The sequence below is a fragment of the Rana temporaria genome, chromosome 11, assembly GCF_905171775.1.
Source record: "Rana temporaria chromosome 11, aRanTem1.1, whole genome shotgun sequence".
NCBI lineage: Eukaryota > Metazoa > Chordata > Amphibia > Anura > Ranidae > Rana > Rana temporaria.
This window is the reverse complement of record NC_053499.1, coordinates 149,343,504-149,367,764: the sequence shown is the minus strand read 5'-3', so window position 1 is coordinate 149,367,764 and position 24,261 is coordinate 149,343,504. Positions and strand designations below refer to the sequence as shown.

Below are 24,261 nucleotides of genomic sequence, written 5' to 3'. Positions count from 1 at the left end.
CCGAGAGCTGTGCAAATGTACCCCAGTTATGATTATTTACACGAATTCTGGTCAAATGCACCTCAGCTCTGATTATTTACACGAATGCTGGGCAAATGTACTTCAGTTCTGGTTATTTACCTCAGTGCTGGGCAAATGTACCTCAGTTCTGGTTATTTACCAGAGTGCTGGGCAAATGTACCTCAGTTCTGGTTATTTACCTCAGTGCTGGGCAAATGTACCTCAGTTCTGGTTATTTACCAGAGTGCTGGGCAAATGTACCTCAGTTCTGGTTATTTACCCCAGTGCTGGGAAAATGTACCTCAATTCTGGTTATATACCCGAATGCTGGGCAAATGTACCTCAATTCTCGTTATTTACCCCAGTGCTGGACAAATGTGCCTCAGTTCTGGTTATTTACCTGAGTACTGGGCAAATGTACCTCAGTTCTGGTTATTTACCCAAGTGCTGGGAAAATGTACCTCAGTTCTGGTTATTAACCCGAGTGCTGGGAAAATGTACCTCAGTTCTGGTTATTTAACTAATTTAAGCTCAGTATTTATTATTTTTGCCAGTGTTTGACATTTTTTTCCCCTCACTTCTGGTCATTTGCAACATTGCTGGACAGTTTTATGTAATGTACTCAAGTACCAAAAATGTAGTCCAATGCTGAACCGTTTTACCCCAGTTTGGGGGCAGTTTTGGACATTTAACCCATTGCTGACAATAGTAATGGCTGTTATCTCTCGTCCCACTAACAGGTTTTCTTTATTAATCACATTCTCAAATAACTTTATACATAAATGTTCAGTATCCCCTCCCCCTGGGTGCACACACCTTTCTCTGGCCAGTCCCTCAGCGCTGACTGACCGGTTGCCATGGGGACACCGACGCGACGTGTGGTTGGCAACCCGCAGACGACGCTTTGCCAGCCAATGGCGGCCCAGCTCTCGCGAGAAGACAGCGCAGCAGCCGCGCTTTCCCGTCGTGCACCGCGCAGGAAGATGAAGGCTGTGGCGGCCATGTTAGATTAGGCCCGCGTCCAGAAGAGCTGAGAGGAAGGAGGAGAACTTCTCGTCGCAGGCTGAATCTCAATCCACGTCCATCCAGCCAGGGAGACACCATGAGCGGGGGGACGCCGTACATCGGCAGCAAGATCAGCCTCATCTCCAAGGCGGAGATCCGATATGAGGGGATCCTGTACACCATCGACACCGAGAACTCCACTGTGGCCCTGGCCAAAGGTACGGAGAGGGGCCCGGACTCTCAGAGGACGGATAGCGGCCTGCTGGGGGGGTTCCTGGCCGGCTGGAGCCTTTCAACACCTTAAAATGGAGTTCTGCAGGCCTGTGTCAGGCCGGGGATGTGCTGGGACTTGTAGTTCTCCCTCAGATGGAGGACACTGACCCTGAGTGTAAACATGACCTTCCATTTCTATATACAGGGGGTCCTAGGAAGGGGGGGGCATGCCTGACACTGACTGGGGGGGCATTTGTCTCTGCCCCCCCCAGATGTCAGAGTTGGGGTATATTGTGTCTCTGCCCCCCCCAGATGTCAGAGTTGGGGTATATTGTGTATCTGCCCCCCCCCCCCTAGTTGTGGGATTCAGGATAACGTCTGCCCCTCCCCCAGGGGTGAAAGTGGGGCGTTTGATGTGCACCTGCTTTTCCCCCAAGAGTGGGGGGGGGGGTTGATGTGCGCCTGCCCCTCCAAGCGTGAAAGTGGGGGGATTGACGTACCCCTGCCCCAAGGGTATGATTGGGGGGGTTTGTGTGTCGCCCCCCCCCCCCCCAAGAATGGGGGTTGACATGTGCTTGCCCCTCCCCCCCTCAGTTTAAAAGTTAGGGGGGGTCGATGAGCGCCTGTCCCTCCCCCCCAAGAATGGGGGTTGACATGTGCTTGCCCCCCCCCCCAGTTTAAGAGTTGGGGGGGGGGGGGTCGATGAGCGACTGTCCCTCCCCAAGTATGAGGGTTGACATGTGCTTGCCCCTCCCACCCCCCAAGGGTAAGAGTTTGTGGGGGGTTGTGCGCCTGCTCCTCCAAGGGTACGAGTTGGGGGGGAGGGGGGTTTGATGTGTGCCTGCCCCTCCCCCAAGAGTTGGGGGGGGGGGGGGGGTTATGTGCATCTACCCCCTTGCCCCAAGAGTGGGGGGGCTTTGCCGTGCCCCTCCTCCAAGGGTAAGAGTTAAGTGGGTTGATGTGTGCCGCCCCCCCCCCCAGGGTGAGAGTTGGGGCTTTTTTGAGCCTGAAGGCCCAAACCTCAACAGTTGTACAGAGCGGCGTGTCAGGTCATGTGACTGCGTCTAGAGGACAGGTCATCACTCCTGATTATATTGGGGGGGCGGACAGACGGAAGGATAATAATTGTCACTAAAGATAACTTCTACAATTGAAGAAAGCAACCAGACATCCCATAATATACCCTGATTGGAATCCCCCAAAGTTAAAGGGGTTGTGAAGGTTCAATCTCCCCCTCCCTAAATAGCTTCCTTTACCTTAGTGCAGTCCTCCTTCACTTACCTCCTCCTTCCATTTTGCTTTTAAATGTCCTTATTTCTTCTGAGAAATCCTCACTTCCTGTTCTTCTGTCTGTAACTCCACACAGTAATGCAAGGCTTTCTCCCTGGTGTGGAGTGTCACGCTCGCCCTCTCCCTTGGACTACCGGAGAGTCAGGACGCCCACAAACACACAGCTCCTTTCTCCATCTGCAACATAGAGAGCAACCTGACTCTCCTGTAGTCCAAGGGAGGGGGCGAGCAGGACACTCCACACCAGGGAGAAAGCCTTGCTTTACTGTGTGGAGTTACAGACAGAAGAACAGGAAGTGAGGATTTCTCAGAAGAAATAAGGACATTTAAAAGCAAAATGGAAGGATGAGGTAAGTGAAGGAGGACTGCACTAAGGTAAAAAAAGCTATTTGGGAAAATAAAATTATACCTTTACAACCGCTTGCAGACCAGCCGCCGTATAACTAGATCTACGTCATCTCGCCGAGAAGCCAATAGGGATTCGCACGGCCCCTGACGCCAACGCGATCACCGCCGGGCACCCGCGATCGCTGTAAACACACAGCACCCGGTCCTGTCAGGGGAGAAATGCTGATCTTCTGTTCATTCAATGTATGAACAGCGATCAGTCATTTACCTATGTCAGTCCACCCCCCCTACAGTTAGAACACACCCAGGGAACATACTTGACCCCTTCCTTGCCTCGTAGTGTTAACCCCTTCCCTGCCAGTGGCATTTTTATAGCACTGATCGCTATAAAAATGCCAATAGTTCCAAAAATGTGTCAAGTGTCCGCCATAATGTCGCAGTACTGATATAAATCGCTGATTGCCGCCGTTACTGGTAAAAAAAATATTAATAAAAATGCCATAACACTATCCCCTATTTTGTAAACGCTATAACTTTTGCGCAAACCAATCAATAAACGCTTATTGCGACTTTTTCTTTTTTTTTTTGTACGAAAAATATGTAGAAGAATACGTATCGGCCTAAACTGAGGGGGGAAAACGTTTTTTATTTATTTTTTTGCGGATATTTATTACAGCTAAAAGTAATAAATATTTTTAATTTTTTTTCAAAATTGTTGCTCTATTTTTGTTTATAGCGCAAAAACTAAAAACCGTAGAGGTGATCAAATACGACCAAAAGAACGCTCCTATTTGTGGGGGGGAAAAAAGGACGCCAATTTTGTTTGCGCGCCACGTCGCACGGCCGCACAATTGTCAGTTAAAGCGACGCAGTGCCGAATCGCAAAAAAGTGGCCTAGTCTTTGACCAGCAATATGGTCCGGGGCTTAAGTGGTTAATGCAATCATTAGAAAAACTAGTAAGCCCCGGAGGACAGAACTCCGCCCACCCTGCCATATATCCAATCCCCGGGAGATCACACATCGTCCGCTACACTCTCACCTGTGCCCCCTGTCCCGAACAGACTCGGGAACGCAACATGGCTTTGAGCGCGGCGTCAGGCGCAATAACGTCACTGGACGAACCGCGACTCATTTCCAAGCACGTGCACCGGAGATGGCCGGTCAGTGTGCGCTTCTTTCTGAGATTTGGCTGCCAGGGGGTAGCGATCTGGGGACTTGGCGTGCCCACAGAGAGGGCTCTGCGTGCCATAGGTTCCCCATCGGGGTGGCTGGGTGTCACCAGTTGGGGACCCGTGAGGCTGGAGTCTTTTCATAGCCTCAAAATAAACCTGTACAGAGGAATATGGAGGTTGTCTCATCATCGGCTTACCCTTGTAAGAATGCCTCATGCTCGGTTGTTGTGCTGATCTATGGGATGGGATACTTTGTTACTGGTCGCTCCCCCAGGATCTCTTCTTCTGATGGTCTGGGTTAAGGATGAGCTCTTGGTGTCCGCAATGCAGGACTGCTGGCCTTGCAATGTACGTGACATCAGAGTGCTTGCAGCTGATGGAGCAGCAAAGAGTGGTGACCTGGGGGACATAGTCTTGGCTCAGGGAGGAAGCCTGCAGGAGCGAGGAATACGCTTTAGTGCCAGTTCACACTGACGCAGTGTGGGATTCGCAGCGCTTCCCGCACCACATCACAATCGCACTCCATTCATGTGAACGGCTGCAGGTGTTGGACAACACCCCAAAAATTGTTCTCCAAGTGCGATTGGCTGCACCGGATTGCCTGGTGTGAACACCCATGCGATTCGATGTGTATTTTTTTGCAGGACATCTCTTGCTGATTGCAGAGGACCTACTTTATTGCTTTTCTTAACACATTTCATTCAAACTACTTGGCACCACAAAATAATTGGCTCTGTTTTTTATTAAACGGGGGGGGGGGGGGGGTTGTACTAGGAGGTGGGTAGGGAATGTGTTAGGCTGTTTGCCTGGAGTTCGGCTATAATCCACATTCTATTTGACGCCTAAATTGACATCTTCCGGCCTCTACTATAGATTGTGAGTCAGTCGGCATGGTTTCTGATCATCTATGGTGTGGTGATCACATGGCTTTGTTAGTAAACAGCTGCCCATATGTTTTTCTTTTTTCTGCTCACAAATAGGTTTTCTTTCCTTTTTTGTTCCAGTTCGTTCCTTTGGAACTGAGGATCGGCCAACGGAGCGGCCTGTAGCTCCTCGAGATGAAGTGTTTGAATACATCATATTCCGGGGGAGCGATATCAAAGACCTGACAGTGTGCGAACCTCCGAAGCCGCAATGCTCCTTGCCTCAAGATCCGGCCATAGTCCAGGTATGTACATCTCATCTGTCCATTGCTGGCTGCTTGTCATGTCGCCAAATGGCTGTTTGGTTTTGTGCCTGGTGTAGAAGGAAACTGCAGCATGTTTTCAGTAAAGAAGGTCAGGTCAAATAGCGCTATCTTGACTTCACCAAAACCACGGGGTGTTATTGGGTTTCCAGAATCGGTTAAATATCATGCTGCAGTTCACTTGAGGGCGCTATGTTTACAAAAAGGCATGTATAGAGTGTAAGCTGCAGGCGCTTTCATCTTTACCCATCTTACTTCCGGGTTCCCAGACTCCGGTTGCGTAACTGCCCGGAGCCACGATGACATCACTCATGCGCATGGGAGCCACAATTCATGGCACAGGGCTCTGAAGGAACGGCTCGGGTGGGGCCAGAGCTAATGCATCGGTGATGTCACTGGCCGCATGTACAGTAAAGATCTCCCAAACGGCGCACTTTTGGGAGATATTTACAGTACCTATAGGTAAGCCTTATTATAGGATTACCTATGGGTAAAAGTCAGAGATGGGAGTTTACTTTCACTATTAGGGTTTGGCAATAAACCCCCCCCACCGAGTCTATTTTTTTTAATCTTTTTTAAGGGCCCTTTCACACGAATGCCCTTAAACGTGGTATGCACTTTTTAAAGTACAGCCAAAGCCGGCTGCTCCCGCCCCCTCCAGAGTCTAGCGCTCTGGAGAGTGTGCAGAGCAGTCACTGACTGTGACTACCACTCTGCTCAGGAAGAACTGAGCAGTCAACAGTGTTTGATCAATCGGTTCTCAGTGTTCAACCCTGTGGGGGCCAGATGCCGCATTGGACTGATCCACCTAGTTAAGTATGATTCAACACAAAGTTACCCATACGTATTTTAATGTTTATGATTTCTTGACTACAATGGAAAGTGCACTTTAAAAAAAAAAACGCACCCAAGATGCAGCGTGCAGGACTTTTAAAAACACACTAATGTGAACAGTACCATGGGATGTAAGGGGAAATCATTTTCATTCACTTTTGTCATGTTGGAAAGGTGCATTTTTTATTTGGCACACCACATGTTGTGTTGTACTGCTCTGTGTTGCCTGCTGCTACTACTGTACTATTGCAGTGCCCTTCAAACTGAATTGCAACACACCACGGTTTTTGTGGAAGCCTGGAATGTATTGCTGAGATATTTTTGTCCAGACACACTTTAGTAATTCTTTTCTTTTTGTTTTCCTCCAGTCTTCACTAGGATCCTCTGTGACCTCCTCCTTTCAGACTTCAAACTCCTACGCCCCTTTCAGTAGAATGCAGACGTACAGCGGGTTCAACTCGGGACCTCTGATTCCTCAGCAGTTTGGAGCTGTTGGTATGCATGTTTTATTTGCTTTTATTTTGTTTTTAATTTTATTATCAAAAAAAAACTGTAGCCCAAGATGGTAATATAAAGACTTCTTACATTTTTGGTTGTATATTTCTTTCTACTACCATGACCTACCACCAAAAAACATCCCAAAATAGATTCTCCTGCTCCTGACGATCGCAGCAATACCACATGTGTGTATGCTGCTTTTTGTATGTACCCGTTGTACAGCTCAGAAACAATAGTTTAACCAGCCCCCGGAAGGTTTTACCCCCTTAAAGGGGTTGTAAAGGTTCATGTTTTTCCACCTTAATGCATCCAGCCATTGGCTCGTGCGACTGTCAATCAAATCCAATGATGCGGGACCGAGTCATACTCAGTCGGCTATGTACGCCGAGTGTATGACACAGAAGCACGCCTGCAAGGTAACCCCCTCGGGAGAGAGATTCCCAGAGGGGGTTGGCTATTGTGGGAAGGAGCCGAGAGCCACCATGGGACTCCAGAAGAGGACAATCGGGGCGACTCTGTGCAAAGCGAACTGCACATTGGAGGCAAGTATGACATGATTTCATTTTCTCAAACAAAATGCCTGCACCTTTTAGTATCACTTTAACCACTTGTCGACCAGCCGCCGCAGTTTTTCGGCGGCAGGTCGGCTCGAAATCACGTAATATTACGTAATTTCTCAATTCAGCCACTAGGGGTGCCCGGCGGGGCGCGATCACCCTCGGGCACCCGCGGTCGCTCGTTACAGAGCGAGAATCGGGGGCTGTGTGTTTAAGAAATGACTGTTCGTCTGTTCATACAATGTATGTACAGCGATCTGTCATTTCTCCTAGTCAGTCCTACCCCCCCCCCCTTCAGTTAGAACACACCCAGGGAACATAATTAACCCCCCCCCCCCCCAGTGTTAACCCCTTCCCTGCCAGTGACATTTTTACAACAATCAATGCATTTTTATAGCACTGATCGCTATAAAAATGCCAGTGGTCCCAAAAATGTGTCCGCCATAAGGTCGCAGTACCGATAAAAATCGCAGATCGCCGCCATTACTAGTAAAAAAATAATAATAAAAATGCCATAACTATCCCTTATTTTTTTATACGCTATAACTTTTGCGCAAACCAATCAAACGCTTATTGCGATATTTTTCGTAAAAAAAAAAAAATGTAAAATACGTATCGCCCTAAACTGAGGGAAAAAAATAGTTTGATTATATATTTTTGGGGGATATTTATTATAGCAAAAAGTTAAAACTATTCTTTTATTTTTTCAAAATTATCGCTCTATTTTTGTTTATAAGCACAAAAAATAAAAACCGCAGAGGTGCTCAAATACCACTAAAAGAAAGCTCTATTTGTGGGAAAAGACACCAATTTTGTTTGGGAGCCACGTCGCACGACAAAGCAATTGTCAGTTAAAGCGACACAGTGCCGAATAGCAAAAAGTGGCCCAGTCATTGACCAGCAAAATGGTCCGGGGATTGTGCCTTAGTGTGCATGTGCTGATGATGTCGGCACTTGCAAGTACAGGGGATATCTCCTAAACCGTGGAGGTTTAGGAGATATCTGGTGTAGCTACAGGTAAGCCTTATAGGCTTGCCTGTAGCAAAAAGTGGTTGTAAAGGGTTTACAACCACTTTAATTGCCTACAAATGTTCATCTCCACAATATAATCATTTTGAAGGCGTGGGAAGGTATTTTATGTATACATTACATTTTGGCTTTAAATATGAAACATTTTGCTTAAAACTGAGAATTGAATTTAGTACTAGCAATCAATTCATACAAACGTCATGCCTTCTTTCTACTTTATACATTTAAAGTATTTTTGGTTGTGCGCATCTAATATTGTATTTGGGCAGTATGTTGTAGCATTTGCTTTGAACTGGTTTTAAATGTATTTTTTGTTTCTTCTTTCTGACTAGCTGGAAGCGCACTGAGCTCATTTGGTGCAGACTCGGCATCTAGTGCTTCTCTAGGCTCATCCAGCACCGTGCCCTCCTTTAACCAAGACACAAGAACCCAAAAAACACAATTGTCACAGGGTAAATGGGAATTTCAATTGTTTTTATTTCACTTTAATAGAGTCGATTTTTCACTATACTTTTAGTTTGTATTTATAGGCCAGCTTTTTCCTAAACTGATTTAGCATTCTTTGCTTTCCACTTATTGTATGTGATATATTCCCGCACTATTTACATAGGTCAGGCAAATGCTCACAACTGTTTTATTGCATGCTAGTGGAAAACAAACACCCCTCCACGTTTCTTTGGTTGTGAAGGGGTGAATAGATTTATACTCCAGCAGCTGAATTCTTGGTCGCAAACCATACACTTGTATACTTTATAAAGCAACAACCTTCACTGCAGGTTAATCTTCTGTGTGCATGCGTTTTTTAAATCCATGGCTCCATGCTTTATTTTGATAATAAATCACTTTGAAAGATGCCACCCTAGCATTTCTGGCCATCTTGAGTAAGGGCAGATGGTTAATTGAGCATTTTACTTCCTGGAATCTAGGAAGTAAATGTGTGCTTAGCTGAGAGAACTCCGCCTCACATTCTATAGACTCCTGGGATGTATGACCTCCTTTTCCTGGAAACCAGAAAGTAATTGGGGTGGGGGGGAGTGTTTAAAACAAGTACATTTATATACTTTCCTATCGTTGTACTAATACTAGCAGCATAAGGATTACAAGTAGTCTGTGTTGATTGAGAGTGAAGTTCTGCTTTAAGGAGCCCTATAATATGGGGCGTGACCAGATGTGAACAAGGCAGCAAGTGTTTCTCAGGTGCTCCACATTTGTTGTAAAACATGTTGAGTTTTTTTTCTGAGCTTTCTTGCCCAGTTTCCAGAGGTATCGGATCACGTCTGCAACATCCTGGACATGCAAACTGCGGCATCCAAACTCTGGCACCCACTGCATAAAGAGCAGTGTCAGACCCGCTCTGCACGATGCCACGGGCAAGGCTCCGCCACCTTGCCTTTCTCCCCAGATGTCCGAGAACTCCAAAAAACAGGCCAAGAGAATGGAGAATGTGACTGCGGGACTCTAACTTATCCAAGCTTCAAGATCTAGTGAGATTGCTACAACATAGGGCAGAGGAGTAAACGGGTGGGGGCTGAAGGGGCTAAGCCCGCCATGTTTGCAGAACAGTTCTTCAAACAGCTTCTAGCTCTGAGAGACCTACCACCCACATACTTGATCAAACGGGCCCACAGGGTCCCTAGAGGAGTTCACCCCGATGCAGTCTCTGCCATTTTTGGATTGTAGAGACCGCGACATAACTTTTACAGAATCCTGGAAGCTCCAGGCGCTGCATTATGAGAACACACAAGTGATGTTGTTCCCTGACTTCTCTGCTGAAACACAGGAAAAAAAAAAGCGCTCCTCCTTTTTGATGATGATCGGAAAAGGTTGAGAGCTAAGGATGTACAGTACAGCATGCTTTATACCAGCAGGCTTCGTGTTCAATATAAAGGAGCTGTGACATTTGATAACCTGCTTGAGGCTTGTGACTGGCTTGATGGGAATCCCTGAATGTCTTCTGGGCTGTGATCTGTTTTACACTGCAACCTGATGGATCCTGGGGCTGCATGCCTCTATATATTCTTGCACCTGTTGTGCCTTTTCCTGGGTTTCTTGCAATGACTCCAGCTTTCATTTTGCTCTTATTGCACGTTTGTGTCTGATATGTCATACTTCCTATGTATCACTAGATGGTGCCAGATGTCTAGTTTCTTCCTTATACTGCCAGTCTGTTTTTGAAGTGCTAATTTTTAAGTGGGGCTTCCTGTGGTATCACAAGGATATCACTTTGATCTGTTGAAACAGTTGGACCTACAGTTGAACTTCCAGTACTACTTTTTGTTTGTTTTGGGTCTAAGCTGCATACCGGACTTTGTTTACTTTTTGGTTCTGGTATAATGGTGGGGAGAAACTGTTTTTTAGCTTGGCTCATAGATCACTTGGGAATTTTAGCAGCAGCTATGTGTGGCATTGTTTATCTATTGCTGACGGCACTTTAACACTATGATACTGCATTCATTCTCCTGGTTTACAGTATTTGAGTTGCACTTTCATGGCTAACCCAATCAGATTGGTGTCTTGGAATGTCAGAGGGTTAAATAACAAATTTCAAAAGGGCTTTGGTGTTCCAGTATCTTGGGCAATCCGAGATGCATGTGGTTGTCCTTCAGGAGACACGCCTGCATAGTAATGGGGTACTTGCTCTGTGTAGGCCTTGGATACAAAGTGCCTTTCATGCTACATTTTCCCCAATTTGCCAGAGTATCTATATTATACGTTTTGCTGTTCTCTGTACTATCCACCAGGTGTTCTCTGACCTGGCAGGACGATATGTAGCTGTGGTTTTGGATCTCGGCTATCGCAAACTGTTGCTTGTGAATGTTTACTTGCCCCCACCATTTATTAGATTATTGTATGATCTATTCGTTAAGTTGGCCTCATTTGTTCATCTTCTGTTGATATTGATGGGTGACTTCAATGCTCGTTTGGATACATTGGACTCCTCCAATATGGGTACGATGAGGTCTGTTGATCTTTCCTGTGCTTCGGTGACCAGGTTTACTGAGTTGTGGCGTTAAAGGAACCCCACCAATAGATTCTACTCGCACCTCTCAGGGTCTCATAACTTACAGGGCCCCATGTCGGCCAGGATAGATTTAGCGTTTGGCAATTCTGCCTTGTTACCATTTTATACATGAGGTTGACGATCTATCTGATCATAATCCGCTTTATCATTAACCTTCCCTTTAGGGAGGACGACAGGGATGGAGACTTTCTCCTGGCAGGTTACAAAATGATCAGATATCCTCTCAGCTAGAGAACTTGATTACCTATTGCTGGTCAACTGAGGAGCCTGCGGACCCTCCTAGTATGGGATGCATTTAAAGCAGTGTTTTAGGGGAGTGCATATCTACTACCAAGATGATGCAGGTGGAACAGAATGCTGAGATCCTTTTGTTACAAGAAAGGGAATGTGGGGAGGACTACGTTGGTCACCCTTCAGATAATTCCTCTTAGTCTCTGCTTGAGGCCAGGCATTGTCTGTCCCTACATTTCGCAAACTTGGATCATACGCCCATAGGTCTAATTCTTTATTTTCAGAAGGTGATAAAAATGGTAAATTACTAGAAGTGCTGATGGCAGATTATAATCAGATAACGAATATTCCAGTCATGAGATGTAAGAGTTGGGATTTAGCCAATTATCCTTCTGTTTATAATGGCTGAATTTATGGATTTATTTTCGTCCCTATATGCACCTATCCCGAAATATGACCTTGAATACACTCCTGGAGGGTCTTGTTCCCCCGAGATTGTCCGATGCAGATAGGGTTGCTTTGGATGCTAAGGTCACAACTAAAGAGATGGTATTGGTTATTTTTGCTTTTCCTATACATAAGGCACGTGGGCCAGATGGTTTCCCTGCTGACTTTTACAAAACTTATGTGGATGTGCTGGCTCCTAGACTTAATTTTACTCTTGAAACAGCAAAGGCTTCTAGATTCGATGCTAGAGGCATATGATTCTATTGGTAAAGACCCTCTGGAATGTTCATCTTACCGGCCTATTGCCCTTTCAAACAATGATTTTAAAAATAGCAATAGTGTTGGCGAATAGGCTTGCTGGGGTTATTGCCTTTCTGGTTGATATTGACCAGGCAGGCTTTATGCCTGGTAGGCCTACAGACACAAATGTATGAAGACTTTTTACACACAACTTCCGACTCTTGAGTCAATCGACATAGAATTTTTTTATTCGGTTGATTGGCAGTATATTCTTAGAGTCCTGGAGATTATGGGCTTCGGTCTGGTCTTCAGACAATGGATCTTTATTGTATAGTAATCCTAGGGTGGCGATATGGCTGGGCATCTCTACACCCCCCCCCCTTTTCTTTTCAGTGGGCACTAGGCAGGGGTGTGTTCCCCCCCCCCCCCTTTTTTATTATATAGGGAGGATTAACTTGGATTAACTTGCCATGAAAATCCTCCCGGTCATTTTTTTAAGACCTGCCCCCACATGGTTTTCTAAATGCTTTTTAAAAAAACTGGGTGGGATCACAAGTTAATTTCTATGGGCCCCACCCAGAATAGGGCTAAAGGTATTGCATGAGCCATGGGGTCAGGGGGATCTAGCCTTCCTGGATTGGCAGAAATATCTAGAAAGTAAAATGGTAGTTGCCCATTGCTGGTTGACTTCAGATGATGGGGGTTGAGCTTTAAAATTGGGGTTGTATGAGTCCCTGCATTTGGCTATCTATAGAGGTCCCAAGTCTAGATTGTAAGCTCCTTGAGGGTAGGGACTGATGTGAATGTACAATGTATATGTTAAGCGCTGCATAAATTGACGGCGCTATATAAGTACCTTAATAATAATATTCCCCTTGCATTGACTATGAAAGCCACTATTAAAGCTTTGGATGAAGCAGTAAGGTTGGGTTGTCCCAATCATCTGGGCTTTTCTTACTTAACTCCTTTTGTGGATGAATCCCAAACTGCCTCATCTTACAGATCCCATGATGTGGGTGATTAAAGGAATCAAACTCCTTAAGGATATTTGCTAGAGATGGGGGAATTGTTAATCTTTGATCAGCTCAAGAATGTTTTTTTAGGTTCCTACAACTTTATCATGCTTTTCAGGCCCAGTTTAGGCACAAAAGCATTGCGTCTCTTCCTTCTGGTTTAGAAAACCTGCTTGTGGTTGAGGAACTTCCTAAAACGTTTTCTATAAAGAATTATTTAAAAAGAGAATGTTGGCTCTAACAAAATGTAGGGAATGTTGGGAGGCTGAGGAGCCTTGCATTGAAGGGGAGGAGTGGGGCTGTCCAAATATTTTCTTTTTTGTTTTCTGTCAAATGTAACTACTCTATATAAATATTCTGTATAGAATCACCATTGCCCATAAAAGCATCAGCCTTTATTTTATTTGCTAGGCCAATATATTGTCACTCTTTCCCCAACTGGAGCTGTATAGCTAATGTGCTATACTCCAATCAATATGCAAGAATGCTGCACTATAAAGAGCAGGTGGCAGAAACTGCAATGATATCTTTCAGCAGTCTGAAGGAGGTTCTTGCCCCTCACCACAAACTAAAAAAAATTCCCTTTTAGATCTATGTATTGGTTCCCTGAAATTTCTGCCATCTTCGCATTCTGCTATACCAGAACACCTACATCAGCAGGTGAAGTTTGTTTGCACATGGGGCCCTGTAAGCTGGAAAAGTTGGTCAGTGCAGATCGCTCAATTTCCTGTCAAGTTGTCATTGAACGTACACACGCTGCAGTGTCCTTTTTGGTAATTTGTTACATTTTATCTGTAGGTCGAGCGAGTCCTCTGCTAGATTCGTTACGGAAGAGTCCAACCCTCGAACAAGGAGTCCAGACGGCATCGATTGTTCAACCAGTTGTGACGGCAGCTGTGGGCAGGAGAAGTCCGGTTCCTTCCAGGTCTCTGCCATCCACGATACAAAAGACCATGGACAGTTCAGAGCAAAGAAAAAGTGAGCACCAGCTCTCTCCTTTTTTTCTTTTTTATATGCTTGGTGTACATATGTCTTATGTATTTTGTCTATTTTATTTGTCTAGGCGAGGCACAAAGGGTAGCAAGAGCCGAGGCAGACATGCTCAGGAACGACAGGCAAGACCCCAGGAACGACAGGCAAGACCCCAGGAACGACAGGCAAGACCCCAGGAACGACAGGCAAGACCCCAGGAGGCAGATGGGTAAGAATAGACGTTTGTACACTTAGAAAAACAGTTTTTCCTCTTAAAAGCAAACGTGGGGTTTTAATCACTTGCTGATCGCGCTATAGCCAAATTACGGCTGCAGTGTGGTAGTCCAGTTCTGGGACAGTGTCATGCCGTCCTCCTGAGATGGAGGTAATGTACCAATCACAGCAGCCCTTTACTACATGATAAGCTGTGTCCAATGACAGGTGATTATGATGTAAACACAAGCTGGTCATTGGCATTCCTTTTTTACACTGACAGCTTGAGGAGAGCCGATAGACTGCTTATGTGAAAGACATCTACACTGATAGTGCACTTATAAGCCATGCTGCCTAATCTGCGCCTACCAGTGAAGGAGAAAATTTACCAGTTTTTGTAAAATTTTATAACAAACTTTTTTGGTCTAATTGTACGTTTATTCGCCACCGGATGTTTTTTTTTTTTTTTTGTTTGTTTTTTTTTTCTCTAAATAAGTGCCACCAAAAAAAGCATGGTTATGTTGATACTATATTCTCAAAGCAAAATGTTTCCAAAAACTTTTGGTGCAAATGATTTATATCATTTGTGGATATTGGGGAAATTTTAAATGAGTACCTGACAGTACTTTGATCAACAGTTTGTGTGTTCCTAGAGAGGGCCCCCTGAACCCCAGGGTATTTTGTCATATTCAACTGAGCTTTTTCCCTCCCCTACTAATGGCCATTAAAATATCTGTTCCTTTTTGCCCAACTCGGAGAAACTGAATCTACAGTTAGATTGGGGCACAAACTAGAGGATTTGAAGTATTTAATATACATGGAGGCCATTTGGAGTGGTGTAGTCAGGCTGTTTGGGGTTTTTTTTTATTTTTTTATTAACCATGCGGTTTGTTCCTCCAAAGCTCCTCCAGGATCAGGCCCACCTCAGCCCAGGAGAGGTCGTGGTGGTCACAGAGGGGGCCGAGGGAGATTTAACGTCAGAAGAGATGGTCCCATGAAATTTGAGAAGGACTTTGACTTTGAAAGCGCCAACGCACAATTCAACAAAGAAGAAATCGACAAGGAGTTTCACAACAAGTTAAAAATAAAAGGTGGGTAAATGTGTGGCTGTCCTGTAAGCTTTGCAACGTGGGGCATACTAACCTGCACACGACCGAGTTTCTCGGCAGAATGCAGCCAGAAACTCGATCGGAGCCGTATTCTGCCGAGAAAACCGGCCGTCTGTACACTTTCGGCCGAGGAAACAGACGAGGATCTCGTCGGGCCAAATGGAGAACATGTTCTCCATTTCCTCGTTAGTCAACGGGGAAACTTGGCTCGCCGAGATCCTCGGCGGCTTCACAAGCAAAACGATGTGTTTTGCCCGTCGAGTTCCTCGGACGTGTGTACGGGGCCTCAGACTTAATGTGTGTGTGTGTGTGTGTGTGTGTGTATAAGGCTATCCTTCTTTTTTTTTTTTTTTTTTTCCTTCCTATCTGCATTTTGAAGATGTATACTGGGATGATTATAGTCTAAAAAATAAAACAAAAAATGGTGCGCTGTACCCTTAAATATATATAGGTAATAAAATTGTATAATATAAAGAAAAATCTACGTAGTGAGTAAATCAAACTTTGTTTAATAACCACATCCCAATGATACGGCATAAATGGTGACAAAATAAAACTTGCTTGATCATATAACCACATAGAAACATCCTATAAATGGAAACCATCTGAAAAGTTACTTCAGTGATGGATAAGTGAAAGTGCTCTTGGATGTATTTTGTCCATAATGAGCATTATAAGTGTTTAAAGTCCACACGTTGAGCAAATGAAGGTTGACTACAAGGTCAGTAATTGCAGTTTCAATTAACCATTTTGTTGGTCCACAATGCAACTTTTTACACCATCATCAAATGTATTTTACTCTTTAAGGGGCTTGCTCCACTCCGGAAACAGCTCAAATACATAAAAGAAATCCCCTCATCGCACAGTATATTTATATAAAATACACTTGCGTTTGGCACATTTGAATAAAGCATAGATTTATAACCTCAGCGATCCTTTATTGCACATGCTTTCTCAACACCTTCCGGGTATGAGACACTGGAAGTGACATCACAGGCTCCGCCCGATGCATTGTGTCACTGGTCACGTGCCTTCCTCAGGGTCCTGCAGCTACAAGCATCAGGACGCCCCCCCCCCCCCTTTTTTTTTCTTTTCCAGGATATTAGATGGCTTTCATGTAAAATAAATCATGGCGGTCATCCCAGATTACCATAGAGTTGATTAGGACTGGAATGTTCCTGTTCATCTTTATGGTATATGAAGCCAGATGTGACAATATTTTGAATATCTGATTCAGTGTTTTGTCTGCCGGCATTGGATCCAACTCCCAGGTCAGATTGGGGGGGCTAATGGGCCTGTCGCTGCTTATTCTCACAGGGTATGTTTACCTTCCTTTGTACTAGCAATAAAAGTAGAATGCATATGTAAACGGTATATGCTCTACATCTTTGAGGTATCCATTCTAACATTGTAGAGAGAGCAATAGGGCTTCTGTTTAATATATCATTTTAATTTATACTAAAATATAGGTTTGGGGGTTCTAAGTAGTTTTCTAGCTTAAATACTGTCTGTTGTGTGTTTTTTGGTTTACATATAAAAAAAAAAAGTCAGGATTGACCAGGCCTTAAAATGGTTAAATGGATTCCTTGCAAAGTTTGTGCCATAACATCTAGAAATTCATGTTTAAATGATTGTTTACCCCGTGCAAACGTGTCTTGTACTTGTGTGTTTTTCCAGATGACAAAGTGGACAAAGTGGAAAAGCCAATTAATGGGGAGGACAAAGGAGACTCTGGAGTGGACATGCAGACCAGTGAAGGAACCACAGAAGAGGAAGAAGCGCCTTGTTACTACGATAAAACCAAATCTTTCTTCGACAACATCTCTTGTGATGATAACAGGTAATGGCTACGCTGTATCCTCTCATCATGAGTGGAATTTTCATTGGTCAGTCGCTGCCGTAACCACTTAATGTTACTAAACCCACAGCAGTAAAATCGGTCTGTACATGCAGTAAAGCATGCTTGTTATACTCACTATGGAACTTAAGGGGTTAATCCTCTGCACGGTGTAAAAAGGCTGCTTGATCTTGTAAGCACATATCCTCTTCCGCTGATTCAAAAACAGGTCTGGATAAGACTGTTAATGAAGTCAGGCTGCACATGCTCAGTTTGGTTTGTATTGCTAGAGGTTTTATTTTAAAGAGTGCATGTGATCAGCACAGGGCCAATTGGCGCCGTCCAGACAGAGGATCAGGAGTCCTGATTTCTGATGGGTCAGCTCAGTGCAGTATGAAAACTCCTCCTACAAGCTTTTACCAGAAACTGTTAAGTCACAAGACTGCTATATACTGCTGATGAGAAAAGGTAGTTGGCAGTTTGTTTACTAAAATAATTGCATTTCCATGTACTGAGGGAGACTATATAGTGAATGCAGGGTCCTGGGTTTAATAACACTTTAAGCTCCAGAAGGTTTTACCTCTTCATTACGGGCCATTTTTTTTGCTATACGGCACTATACTATTTTAACCGACCATTATGAAAAAGGGAAGGGGAAGGGCAAGAACAATAGTGGCTGAAGCTAGACTTAGTCCACATACCTTTGGGTGGGCATGTCCGACGACTACTGGAGTCACTGATAGACGAATACAGCCGTCTCATCTAAGGGTTGGTAAGCTGCAGTAGGCATTTTTTGAGTTTAGATATGCTTCATATAATTTTAGTGACATATGTATATCCTTGTCATGCCTGCTCCCCCCCCTCCCCCCTTAATGTCTGGTTAAAGCGGTCCTCCACCCTAAAGTGGAGTCCCGCTGATCGGAACCCTCCCCCCCTCCGGTGTCACTTTTGACACCTTTCAGGGGGGAGGGGGGTGCAGACACCTGTCTAAAGACAGGTATTTGCACCCACTTCCGGCCACACGATACGGGCGAAAGACGGGCATTCCGTCACATCCCGTCTGACGCCCGTTGTGTGCTGGGAACACTCGGCTCCCAGCACACAGCGTGTGAGCCAATCGGCGGGCGCAGCGCGACTCGCGCATGCGCCGTAGGGAACCGGGCAGTGAAGCCGCAGCGCTTCACTTCCTGGTTCCCTCAGCGTGGATGGCGGGGGGAGCAGCAGAGTGACGAGCGATCGCTCGTGCTCTGCTGCGATCGGCGCTGGACTCCAGGACAGGTAAGTGTCCTATTAAAAGTCAGCAGCTGCAGTATTTGTAGCTGCTGACTTTTAATATTTTGTTCCCATGGCACATCCGCTTTAAGGAGGAAAACCTCATACTTGTAATATTCTAAATATTTTTATCTATTTTTTCCCACCACACATCAGAGATCGAAGGTCAACGTGGGCTGAGGAGCGAAGAATGAATGTTGAGACATTTGGTGTTCCTTTGCGCTCCAGAGGTCGTGGCGGTTACAGAGGTCGAGGAGGGAACATGGGCTACCGTGGTGGAAGAGGGCGAGGCGAGAGGAGAGGCCCCCCAGGAGGCGGGGGTTTTGGGGCACCCAGAGGTTTCCGTGGAGGCTACAGAGGAGGGCGTGGGGGAAGGGAATTTACAGACTATGAATACAGGGTGAGTAAAGAGTATTTCAGGGGACCTTGTGTGACAGAAAACTTCATCTCTTGGTGCCAATTTTATATTCTGCATCTTTTAAGTTTTCATTAAGTTAGCCAATACTGGAGGATGTCTTGCAGAAATTGTCATACTGTATATGGGCACCGTGATCCTTACTCCATGAGCTTGTTAAACATCCCATAGTCATTATTATGTATATATTTAGTTTTTGATGTAACCTTCACGCCTAAATCCTTTTCTGCATTTTCTGCTCCCAGCCTCCACAAGATGGTGCTAAAATGAAAACTGATGAGAAATGTTCATAAATCCCAATAGGAACATTGCACCTCCTTTTTTGTTTTTGTTCCCTCTGGTGTCCGGGAGCAACTGCTGTAGGAAAAACGAGTACAGATACATTTTAAGTTAAAGGTCCTTGTGTTTTGAAAATTCTGTTTATCACTGGATTTTTTAGTCGAGGCTTCGGCCTAGTCCGCGGCCTTTTTCCCAGGATCGCGGCGGACTAGGCTGAAGCCCAAAATCGCCCAGCCCTAGCGCAGACCCCCTCCCCTCTGACGGAGAGCCACCGTGAACCGAGGAAAGCAGTTTCCCGGCACTTCCTGGTTCACGTGATCAGCTGTGATTGGTTACAGCTGATCACATGGTAAGAAGCCTCTGTCGGAAGCCTCCATACCACAGAGTTGCGGTGTGTCGGACGGACGCACATCACCTCCGATCGCTGTGCGCACCAGGTTGTTATCCTGATCACATCATATGACGTCCAATTAGGATTACTAAACCACTTTGCCGCTGTCATATTGCTATATGGCGGGCGGCAAGTGTTTAAGGACCTGATGGACCGTAATTCAGAGTGCCTCCTTAGAAAGGCATGGGATGCAAATACCTAGGCCATGGGTTCTGCCCTAGCAGCAGCCTGTGTAGCCAGGAATGCAGACTTCTGGATTTAAGCAAGACAACAATATTTATTGCGCTCTGGCACTCCCAGGTATGGGCAGGGATAGTGGTAAGAGCAAGGCAACCCTTTAACAATACACCATGATAAATATATTGCATGGGTAAGAAGTAAAATAAATGGTAAGGGGATGGTGTTTACCAATTAAAACCATAAAAAAAAAAAAAAAATTACAAAGGAGTTGAATCCAACCTGGAAAGGCATCTAGCTGAGGAGCAGAAGTTACTCTGGTAATAGGAACATTAAAAGACAAAAGGGCAGCGCCAATCTGAGTGTAGTAATTTATAACGGCACTTTTTTAATCGCAAATGGTTGCACTCACTAGAAAGTAGTTGTTTGTGGGCACATCGTTGGGCAGCAAACTAGGATGTCACAGGAGTCCAGGGCGGCTTGGCACAGCGCAGTCTTGTCGAGCTTGGCGGTGCCGGTGGTTTCCATTGTCCCAGGCTTGGCATATACAACATATATTCATAGAATATCACTATATTTAGCAAAATCTGTAATTCCTGTGTTTTTTTTTGTTTTTTTATATTCTATGATCCGCATCTTTGGCGATTTCACAAAGGTGTCTTCGCACCAAAGAAGCCTTTTTTATTTTTTTTGCTATATTTTGACAGATTTTTTTTGTTTTTTTTCTTTTCCTGCAGAAAGACAACAAGGTGGCTGCTTAGTTGCGGATGAAGCTCTCTATTTTTACCATTTGCAGTCCCAGGAAGATGTTTTCAGTCTTTTGTGAAGAATGAGGTTAAACTTGCCGTATAGTTGTCACCAGCACTTGGATCGTGGCTACCGGACGGAACTTCTTCAGTGCCGCGGGGTCCTACCAGAACTTTTTTATTTTATTTTTCCCCCCCTTGTTTCCTCGCATCATTTGTGGCCCTTGCAACACTAAAGGACTGATGTGTGATCAGCAGTTCTGAAAGAAAATGAGACAGGGCAACTTTGAAATATGTTGAGTATTAAGCATATTTGAGATAGGAGACTGAGTTTTTTTTTTTTTGGTATGTATAGTTTAACAGAACCTGAAAAAGTGATGAAAACAGGAGGAGTTATTTTTTTCCTTTTCAACACTTTGTATTGTGTAGTCGCTGCGAGCATCTACCCAGAATGCCGTTGATACTGTGAGGTTTTGTGTATGATGGGTAAGAGCGTTGTCATTACTGCTTGTTATCCTAGTCAGACCCTCGTGAGGTCACAAACCAGATAGCAGCACATGTTGGCTGGATGTTGTAAAGAGAAAACAATCCTTAGTACAGTTTCTAAGTCAAATGACAGTTTTCTATAGCTGCAAGATTGCATTATATTCCCACTGCCAAAGAAACAGAGCTTTGTATAGCTGCAAGAAAAACAAAAACAAAACAAATGGAGGAAAACGATACCTTTTTGTATTCAGCACATCTAATGGGGTGTACAATTGATATTGTTATGGGCCAATTCTAGTTTTTGTCTTTTTGTAACGCTTCCATTAGATGTATACTTGTCTTTTTTCTATAGGCAGAGATGCGATGCATATTTTGAAGTGTCATAATGTTTAAAATGTACTAGTCTTGGGCTTTGTCTGTTCGTAAATTGCGCACAAATTCAGAAGTAGCCTGCCTGGCACCGGCCGCCCAGTTTTTTTTTTATTTTATATATTTTTTTTCTGATCCGATCTTGTGTGGCTACTAAGATCTAGAGGCGCCATTGGAGGATCTTTAGCTCTCAGTGATGTCACAAGTGGGATAGTTGAGTTGTACTGGGTCCTAAATATGATGGCGTCCTTGCTGAGGATAACGGCACCGCTGCGGGAGCTGTTTGGGTTCTGAACAATGCCGTTTATGGCTGTTGGATTGTTGTGGAAAAGGGTTTTTTTTTTTTTTTTTTTTGCTACATAATTCATGAAAGGACGAGGCTGTTTTTCTAGGGTTCTCTGCTGTGCATGTGGATGGCCAACTGAAAGTAAATGTAGCAGATTCCGAGGAAAAGGTTCCCCTTTACTACTTCTCCTTTTTTTTTTTTTTTTTTTTTTAAGTTTGACATTTAAAGTTCCAGGATTTAAAAAAAAAAAAAAAAAAAAAATCTTGTAGTGCCCCCTTCCCTACAGGTTAAATGCTGTAAGTATAGGAGTAGAGGAATAAGATGCTTTCATCATTCCTTTGGCACTCACCTCTTGTCTGCCACACTATGGGTTGTGAGCGGGCTCTCACCATCCCCAATGCAGGACTATTGACCCTGCATTGTATACGATAATGCTAAATCGTCAGTTGGCATGCTTTTGAGAAGAGGCAGTGGAGGTCCGGCTGCAGTGCGGAGGAAGCCTGCCAGAGCAAGGAATGAGGGGAATATTGGGCCTCGTGTGTACGGGTGACAGGAGCCACACAACATAAAGCATGTTCCCGACAAGGAATCACTGATGCTTTCAGCCACCAAAAAGGTCACATGCAGGTATATGCCAGCACTTCTATGCACACGTGCATGCATAATGTATATATGCCTCTGGATAGAGACTATCTGCACCCAGGGTCCTACATCCGGACACACCTGTGTTTTTACACAAATACCAGTGTATACCTGTAAAGGGCCATTGATTTTCTATGGATGGCTGTTTGCAAAACCTGCGGCTCGGCTTTAACCCCCCCCCCCCCCCCCCCCCCCCCAGGCACCCATGTACTTGAGCTCTTGCAGCTTATTACTCTACCTGTAGACTTGACAAGCATTTATCCTTTGCAGTTCTGGGGGAGCAAAAAAAAAAATGTTTTTGTTTATTTTTTTTTGTGGTGCCCAGAATGGGGTTTAATGAAAGATTTAATTTTCCAGCTTCTGAGAAGTCTTTTCTAGACCCGAGTGGGAGTTTAGCTCGTTCGAGCAGCATACGTTTTTATAGAGCACAATTCAGTTGGTGTAGACAGTACAAGACACACATGGTTTGCCAACACCTTTACATTATACTGTTTGGGTGCCTCTTGTACTGTGTTTTTTTTTTTTTTTTGCTCCCTAACAAGATTTACTTCTAAAAGGCATTTTGTGTATTAGTTCTACAAAACAATAAAATAAAGGGATCCAAAGATGTTAGTAGGATTTTAAACTTTCATTTGTTGGTTTGTGTTTTTTTTTTTTTTTTTCTTTTTCTGTTTAAATGCTAAAAGTGAACTTTGCCGAAGCAAAATGAAGTACTTAAGGTAGCTTTGCCCACTGCTGTAAATTGAAAACCACTGCTTGTATCCTTTATGTAGGCCAGTGATCGGCATTTTGTATAAAGCACTTGAGTGCCATCATATCAATGATGTTGAAAGCGGCATCTTTCTCATCAGAGTTGTAATGTTTTTGAAGTCGCGCAGTTCAGATTTTTTTCTTTTTTCTTCTTTTTAATGTGGCAAGAGTTTACTTTTTTCTTCACCTTGCCCTGTGATTAAAGGTAACTTGTTCTGATAAATATAGAATATGCCTCTGCGGGTTTTAAAGGAGTTGGCGCTGATGGCTTTTTTTTCTTTTTTCTTCAATCAGCCTAGTAAGTCACTAAGTTTAACCAGTCTTTCTGACAGTTAAAGAATAAGGGCACTATAAAACAAAGTGCACTTATCCTTTTTTTGCCCTGTTCCAATTAACCCACTGCCCCCCTTCATGGATGTATAATTACCTTGATCCAGCAGCTAGGGTTCTGAAGTCTTCACTGTCCTGGCTGCGCCTGTGCATTACAGCCTACAGGTCTCCATGGGACAGTCTATGGCCTCGGGACACGGCCCCACAGAGTTCTGTGGGGCACTGATGTACCATGTGGCCAGAACCGCATTTATTATAAAGGATTTCTATAGCGCTTCCAGCACAGCAAGTCTTCACTCTCCTGGCTGCCCCTGTGAATTACAGCAGGGCCTTGGGACACAGCCCCATAGAGTTCTGTGGGGCACTGATGTGTGGCCAGGACAGCAAAAACTGCAGTGCTAGGGGTGCTGGAAGTCCTCTGATGGACGCAGTTCTGTTTACATCCAAGTTTTCCCTGTCCTGGAGGCACCTGCATTATTTCCTTGTGGACTTCTATGGGCTATCAAAGTCATTGGAGCTGCAATACACAGGTGTGATCGGGACAGTGAAGACTTGCATCATTGACTTGTGGCTGTCCTGTTGCAGTGAGTATGCATCTGTGGAGGGGGGGGGGGGTTGTTTAGGTCAGGGCTCTTGCGTAAAAAAATAAAAAACTTGTTTTAACGTGCACTTGACTGTGGGCTGTAAACTATTTCTTTACATATTCAACAAGCAGTAAAAAGTGTGATATTTAATGATTGGCTTCTCCCCAATGCTTATAGATACATTTTGAAATTGAGTTTAATATGATTTTACTGCTTGTTCACAATCTGTAAATTGAATGTGTGTGTGTGAGATCTGGGCACAGGGTTATATTAAAGTCCATCTAAAGCCAACGTTTATTTTCTTAGTTTTGAAAGAT

General features: G+C 44.5%; 1 protein-coding gene across 1 annotated transcript; it reads left to right on the top strand.

Annotated features, from left to right (window-relative positions):
- The first annotated feature begins 953 nt into the window (after nt 1–953).
- On the top strand, nt 954–24,235 carry LSM14A (LSM14A mRNA processing body assembly factor). Its single transcript, XM_040329433.1, has 10 exons — nt 954–1,223; nt 5,034–5,197; nt 6,418–6,544; nt 8,466–8,585; nt 13,885–14,064; nt 14,150–14,287; nt 15,174–15,362; nt 17,058–17,220; nt 18,646–18,889; nt 20,489–24,235. The coding sequence occupies exons 1-10, from the start codon at nt 1,103–1,105 to the stop codon at nt 20,510–20,512; spliced, it is 1,470 nt and encodes a 489-aa protein (XP_040185367.1). The 5' UTR covers nt 954–1,102; the 3' UTR covers nt 20,513–24,235.
- Nucleotides 24,236–24,261: the final 26 nt, after the last annotated feature.